The sequence below is a fragment of the Syngnathus typhle genome, linkage group LG14 (genome assembly GCF_033458585.1).
Source record: "Syngnathus typhle isolate RoL2023-S1 ecotype Sweden linkage group LG14, RoL_Styp_1.0, whole genome shotgun sequence".
Taxonomy (NCBI): Eukaryota; Metazoa; Chordata; class Actinopteri; order Syngnathiformes; family Syngnathidae; genus Syngnathus; species Syngnathus typhle.
Genome location: NC_083751.1, coordinates 10,563,578 through 10,571,005, shown reverse-complemented (window position 1 = coordinate 10,571,005; position 7,428 = coordinate 10,563,578). Strand labels below are relative to the sequence as shown.

General features: G+C 43.2%; 1 protein-coding gene across 2 annotated transcripts; it reads right to left on the bottom strand.

Annotated features, from left to right (window-relative positions):
- Positions 1-572: 572 nt before the first annotated feature.
- Positions 573-5,793, bottom strand: LOC133167032 (regulator of G-protein signaling 8-like). Of its 2 annotated transcripts, XM_061297534.1 has the most exons (7): positions 5,660-5,793; positions 5,054-5,360; positions 4,423-4,479; positions 2,592-2,702; positions 2,268-2,329; positions 1,400-1,566; positions 573-1,230 (listed from the first exon to the last, which is right to left on the bottom strand). In XM_061297534.1, exons 4-7 carry the CDS (start codon positions 2,690-2,692, stop codon positions 1,036-1,038), a joined length of 525 nt encoding a protein of 174 aa, XP_061153518.1. In that variant the 5' UTR covers positions 2,693-2,702; positions 4,423-4,479; positions 5,054-5,360; positions 5,660-5,793; the 3' UTR covers positions 573-1,035. The 2 variants fall into 2 exon arrangements, with proteins under 2 accessions (XP_061153518.1, XP_061153517.1); XM_061297533.1 differs by lacking the exon at positions 4,423-4,479.
- Between the last annotated feature and the right edge of the window lie 1,635 nt (positions 5,794-7,428).

The window sequence follows — 7,428 nt, the reverse complement described above, 5'->3', positions numbered from 1 at the left end:
TTGGAAGCGTGGGCAGAAAGAAAACAACGTTGCGGTCAAAGGTCAATGCCAGTGGAAGAAGCTATAATGTTTCCCGACATATCACTGTTTTTGTTTTGATCTGAAGGCCTCGCTGTGCTGTGATGCAGCGACGGCTTGCGATTGGTTGAGACAAATCTGGTCGTATGTGTTTCACCGTTCGTCGAGGCCTGAGACATCCATGCAGCACGTCAAATCGTAGTTTATATTTTTGATTTGGAATTTGTTCTCGGCCACTGTGTGTGTGGTCTCTGCGGGGTTGTGTTTGGCAGCATGCACGCTGCAACTTGTGTTGTTTTTTTGTCCAATGGTCTGATGGCACTCTGGGGAGCTGATGAAGAGCCTCCAGCAGGACGAGCCAGATGGTCGCAAAGATTATTAAATAGCCACTTGAGAGCGTTATTTCATTCAACTGTAACTCTCTCTGTATTTAGACAAAGTTTTGCAAACCTGAAAATATGAAGAAGAAAAAAAAAGAGTCTTCTGCCTTCCTTTCCATCTCGTGTCCACACAGTCACAATAAGAGCTTATAGTAAGAATCATGTGCTACGCAAATATTCAGTTTTATTCAGCTCACAGTTTGGTTTACTTGAGTCATGCATGAGAGAATATGTAATGGACAGCAAAATCATATCTCCCACTTTTAAGATGTGCAAATTCAGAGAACTAAAATGTGTTCAAACTGACGGACAACATTGATAAGTTTTCTATTCTTCAAAACAAACTAAAGTGAGGGATAGAAAAATAAAACCCAACACAGATGAAGAAAAGGTCACCAAATTCTTTTGGCCATGCAAGATCCAGTAGCTCAAGATCGCTTTGAACTTGTCATTCACCGAATGACTTTGTAGGCGGGGCTAACATTATCATCCCTCCACGTTTCCGTTTTCCAAAGGACTCGCATGCACGGATGGATGGACCTGCTGGAGAAGACACTCAAGCACGTCTATTTGTCTCTTCACAAGTGCTTTAAAAGGTTGGAGGCTTTGCAGTTTCGATGGTTGTCCCTTTGTTGGATCAGAGCGATCGGCGTTGGCCGCGGTCGTTAGTCCTTTTGACAATGTCCTGGTACAGCTTGCTTTTGAGGAATCGTGGGTACGAATCCTTCTCCATCAGACTGTAAATGAGAGCTTGAGCTTCATTCAGGCTGCCAGGGTAGGGCTCCTCCAGGCTCTGTTTGGTCTTCTCCCTGGTCTGGTGGTCCATGTTGACCTGGCGCAAGAATGCCATCAGTGGTGCATTTGGAGAACAAAACTTTCCTTAAAATGCAATTGCGTCCAATCAGCTTTGACAGTTTTACACACTTTCCCATTTCTGCCTGGCAACAGCACTTCTCACTAAATTGTTTTTTTCGCATTCCCATTGCAGGAGCACCACTGACCTCTCTCGGTGCCTCAACATCAATGAATTCCTTGAAGATCTTATTTGCTTTGGACAAAAGTTTGGTTGAATTCTTGATTTTTTTGTAGTCCTCGCAGGCCATCCAAAACTCGATGTTTTCGTCGCTAAACTCACTTTTGAGAAACGTTCGGAAGGCGGCCAGGCCATCTGGACAAAAGACGGAAACAGAGTTACACGTAATGACTATTGCGAGGCAGCATATTCTTCAGGCACTTTTATCAGGTGATGCACAGCTTAGACTCTTGTTCCCAGAAACGGGCTTTGTTTGTTAGAACACAAACAAATCAACAACCAACCCGCCCTTTCAATCTTGCTTCATTAGTGCAGATAAATGATCAATTTATGTGCAAGCGCAGAGCAAGGGCATGTTTTTCTCAAAGCGCCGTGTCACGTTGACCCGTTGCTTCCATCCTTCTCGTGTCGCTTGTTTACAGAGCGCTCAGCACAGCTCGTCCGGCTTGTCTGTAAATATGCAACGTTCTTGGTGCGAGCTTCACAACACGCTGGTTTGTGCAAGGCCGTATCCTTTTGTTCGGTTAGATTGACATCAATATTCATCACGACGACGCCAGGAATCACCAAATATCTTTAGCTGTGGACTGAACTCAAGAATCCTTCCTCTGTTCTTCTTACGTACCTGCGAAATGTTTTTTTTTTTCCCCGTCTTAATTATCGTGCCTGGAAGTTGAGCAATATCTACCAGATGTGACCCATTTGGACACTTGCAATATTTGGGCGAGCTGATTTCACCCATTTGAATTTGATTTGACATTTTAACAAGATTTTATGTTATCATGGCACAATGCCTGTGAATGGCCAGCCCCCCAAACAGAAAGCTGTTTACTTACATTTGTGGGACAGAACGTGATCAAATGATTCAGACCATCCAACAACCTCGTCTGTTGACAATCTGACGGAGAGAGAAAAAAAACGCCACGGCAAGAATGGCTGTCATGAATTTTAATGGTTTACGTAATAGTGAAAGGCAGCATGATTAAATGCATCATGTAGCCTGTGCTCAATCCAGAGTGGTTGCAACTAAATTGTGTTTGCTGGGTACGAATGATGGGCAATACTGGTCAGAAAATGGATGGATGGATGGATGGATGGATGGATGGATGGATGGATGGATGGATGGATGGATGGACAGCCAGACAGATGGACGAACTCACTTCAAACACCTGGCAGTTGTTTCATGGGCTGGAGGCAGAAACTCTGACAAGTCACTGTAGGAGTCAGATTTGTGAGATAAACATCCTAATCTGGTCTTCATGGTGCTAATCCTGTCGAATGAAGATAAGAATGTTTACTTGGCATCAGAAAAATATCGTTTCGCCAAATGTTTGTTTCTCTGCTCTTTTCTAGGTTTGCCCATTTATGAAAACGTCAGACAAAACATTTTAGGCTCATTTTATAATGTTAAAACATGCCTTTCTATATGAGCTCTAACAATTATTTGTGAGTTAATAATGTGTTGTGAAGCTAGTGGTTCTTAGGTGATTGGGGCCAAGTTACGCTGTCTGGGCTGTGAGGAGGTGCGCCACAAAAAAATAAAAACGATTCTTGGGCTGGACACTACCGGCAATTCACTCTAAAACAACTGCAACCTACAGCCACAACCGCATAGTGAAATTTGCTGACGACACGACTCTGGTGGGTCTCATCACCAAAGGCGACGAGACTCAATACAGGTTGGAGCTTGACCTTCTGACCACGTGGTGCAGGGACAACAACCTCCTACTGAACGTCAACAAGACCAAGGAGATTGTTGTTGACTTCCGGAAGGGTCACACCCAACACCTGCCGCTGAGCATCGACGCTGCTGTGGTGGAGAGAGTGAGCAGCCCCAGGTTCCTGGGGTTGTACATCAGTGAGGATCTCTCCTGGTCCACCAACACCAGTAGTTTCTGATTGACCCAATCCGGGAGGACACAGAAATACTTGGGCAGTTTTGTTTGGATCGATGAGCTGCTGGACTGAAGGCTATTTTGGGGTCTTTTTAATCACTTTTGGAATGCGTGTCAAAAGTGCTGCCCTAGAAACACGCCTGTTACATAGCAGAAAGCACACGCACTGGACTGATGCGAGTCATAATCTCAAGGTGAATTACATTTACTAATTGAACTAGAATGGATTTTCAGCAAGGATTGGAGAAATCAAAGGTTCCCTTTTATGTCACCACTTGCTAAAAATAGCAAAGCGCTACATTGAGGATTCCTCTTCCTTGCCAAATCCCGTCCAAGCACTATTTCTGCACGAAGGGATGGTGTCTTTTTTGTGTCTGTGCGTCTTGACCCACTTAAGTCAGTATCTTATACTAAAAGCAACCACACATACTGTTGGCGCAACTGAAATGTCTTCTGTATACATGTGACAGATTTCAAAAACTCGTGCGTTCCCAGATGATGGTATGTCAAGTGTGGAGTTATTTTCATGCATAGAGGTAAGAGATGGCCCCGCTTTGTATTTTCCAAAGCAGCTTCCTCTCTGCTCTCTTGTGATGAATCTGTCTCGAGTTGCGGTCGGGTGCAGACACGTGCTTCAGTTGAACTATTTATAAAAATATCCTGACAAATGTGTGTTGTCAGGAGGAAACAGAGCATGTTCTATTCAGCCATGCAGCAAAGGCTGGCTAGCTGGCTGGCTCCCGGAGGGAAGCAGCTAAAAATAGCGACCGCTGACACACCTCTCCAGTTGGAGAGTACGCGCTACGTTTGCTTCTTCTCCTTCAAAGATGCACGCGGGGTTGCTCGGTGCCCATCACAACATCGTCGATGTCGATTAACATGCTGCAATTCAGTTGCCCTCATTTTGGATGTGCATAAAACAGCTTTGCTTAACAAGCAGCTGCAGCAAACAGTTCTGAGGTTGGGGGTTCTAATCCCATCTCAAAAACAGACTAATAATCCGGTACCTATCGAATGCTACAACTGAGCCCTCAAAAATTTTGGTTCGTTATGTTGGTGCCGGAGCACGTCTAGTTTATCATGTTTGTGAATTTACCATCCAGTTTATCAAACTTGGAAATGGCTGATGGAAGGTAGGAGAGTCTGCTGTCGTCTGACGAGTCCATGTTGGTTTTGGAGATCAGAAAATACAAACAAGGCAACTTTATTGATATAATAATATATGATTGATTTCACAGCATTCCAAGTGCTTCAGCAATTAGTGTCCTTGGTTGCCAAATGCTTCTTGAGCGTCGCTAAATGCAAAAGTGAGTCGTAAAAACGCCCTCCGTGTCCCAACTTTTTGGGAATGTGTTGCAGGCGCCAAATTTAAAATGAGTCCATATTGGCAAAACACAGTACAATTTGTTTTGCCCATTTATCAGTTGGAACACCAAAACATTGAACGTCGTTGTGTATTCCATTGAAAAGGATTTGCAGATGTCTGTTATTGAATGGATTTCATTTACATTCAAATTTCACTGGAATTGGGGTTTGTATCGGCAATCACTTAATTTGAGCTATCAACCAAAGCGACTCTCCGTCATCTTTTTTTTTTTTTTCCTAATTCGACTGAAAGCTGCAGATAATAATCAGGCTGCATGCCGTCAACGATTCATTTAATACTTTGAGCTGCACATTCAGACAAGGCCGGCTTACATAACAGAAAATGGATATTAATCCTTTACCTGGATTCTGTTGAGTCTGTGCAGGGCAGATAATGTACTTTGTCTCCTTTTTTTTTTTTTTTTTTAAATTGCAGGCTGTCCGGAAGGCGTCTTCTAGTAAAGTGCTCGCTGATTCCGCTCTTGTGCGTGCATGAATGTGCCTAGCTCAGAAGCGATGATGGGATCTTTGTCAAATTGCCGTCTGTGAGCAGTAGCAACAGCGGCAGCAGCATGTTCAGCGGTGCGAAATGTGGGAGAGAAGCGAGAGACAGAGGGGGCGGTTGCCAAGTGCCTTATGGGCATTATGCTAGCTCCAGGACATGGAATTCTGCAAAGTAAGATGGGAAAAATGCAATATAGTAGATGACACTACATTGTAACTTTGCAATTGAATACGTTGGTTGTAGCAGCTCCCTTAATTGGTTGATGCCTAAATGAAGCGCACCAAACACAACTACGCGCTGAATTTAAACTCTTCAGAACAAAGTGCCACCTTCATCTGGTGCAATATTGGCATCACTTCGTGGCAGATATTTTCTCATCGCAAGAAAACTTAGTGAGATGCATATTTGCTGACTGTCCCAGAGGTCGATCAGTTTGGAGTGTGACTGACTGGCGGAGCCTTACCAAAGTGAACTGAGTTGTTATATAACGCTTGGGCGTGCACGTTGCTTCTGTCTCTCTCTTTGCCCCTGATATCCTCCATCACGCAGACTGATGATTATTGGGCTGATCCCGGGCTCGTAGATCGGACGTTTACCCTCTGATCAGCCTCGCACAAATACCACAAAACCCCTCATTTGCGATGCCTCCTGTTTTGCTGTTTGGTGATGCTGCCCTCTAGTGGTCATAAGGAGATAGCACATATTCAGGGATGTTTTACAGCTGACTACAGTTGTTTTTATGGCGTTTATTAGATAAAATCGAGATGAGAAAAATGTGAAGATTGGGGACATTTTGCTAGCTGGTACATCTCTTTCTTAGTACATGCTATTTTTTTCAGACAATTGGTCAAAGGGCTTCTACCATTTTGTTCTAATTTGCATGCATACAAAAACAAAAAAGCAAATAGAAAATTACGTCAAACAATTCAAAACGGCTTGTCACTTGCTTGCTGTGTACAACATTATCAAAGTCAATGACGTCAAAAATCCTTGACGTTTTTTGTCCACGCCTCACAGAATGTGATGTTCTCATTTCAGCCAGAAGATGTCAAAGCACAACAATCTCAGTGACGTCATAACACTTATTTTGGAGACAAGTAGCTGAACGAGTGCATTTGGGATCAGTTCTATTGTTTGGGGCATGATGACCAGTCCTTTAATTTCTGATGAGCTTATCAAGATTGAAATCACCGTGATTTTGAAATCTTATACCTGACTAAATTCTGGGCCCATCCACCTAGGACACATAGAAAAATAAAATTATGATTTTGAAATGATACAAGCCTTTGGGGAAAGACGAGGCTTTAGCGTGACTGCATGTTACGTGCAGCTGTTTACAAGCGAGTTGCATGCAGTTTATACAAAGTAATTGCCTTTGGCTGCAAGCGGGGGAATACACAAATATATGGGCGTGCACTACAATCAATAAAAGTGCACGGGCTGGATGGCAGCAGCTGCTCTCTACCCAGTTGAAGATTAAGCAATTAAATAGCCAAACTAATGTTGTTGCTACGTCTTCTATGCTCCAGGGGCTGTGAAATATGGACTATGGAAAAAAATGTCCACAGTCATTTTTCTTGTTTGTGTATGTGTGAAATGTGCATTAAACAAGTGTCAACAGCAGTGCGGGATTTGCATTTTTTCTCTCCCCTTGGATTTGCTATTTAAATCTTTCGAAAGTGGCCGAGGCGCAAATTATTCAAGTTTTTACTAATGGGGATTTGATTTCTATTATTGGTCAAAGTGTCACTTTTTAATGCACTGTCGTGGGGCTGCTGTTGGAAGGTGCGTCGTTCAATTATTTCAACATGGCTCACCGCTATCACAACACTTCTGTTGTTTGTAATGAAATCATGAATGTCAACGTCGTGAAAGAAATAATGATGCATCATTTTATGATTTTTCAGTGCAGCGCAGAGGAACAAATCAATCCGGTTTGAAATAACTGTGCTGCTGCTCGCCCGTTTCTCCCTTAATTGCACTACTCGGCTGAGGGAGGGGGGAGGCTGGTGTCGGTCCTCCAAAGTCATCACTTTTCAGGGGTACCACAGCAGTGTATCTAAAAATAGATATACAGTACATTGATTCCTACTCTGCTATCAGTATTTTTATTTCCTTTTCCATCATCAGGAAAGTAATGTGGTGAAGCAAAGACCATGTCTAAGTAGATTGTTGTCCCAATATTGCAGAAAGGTATGATTAGCAATGTTAGCAAATGAGTTCATTTCCTCT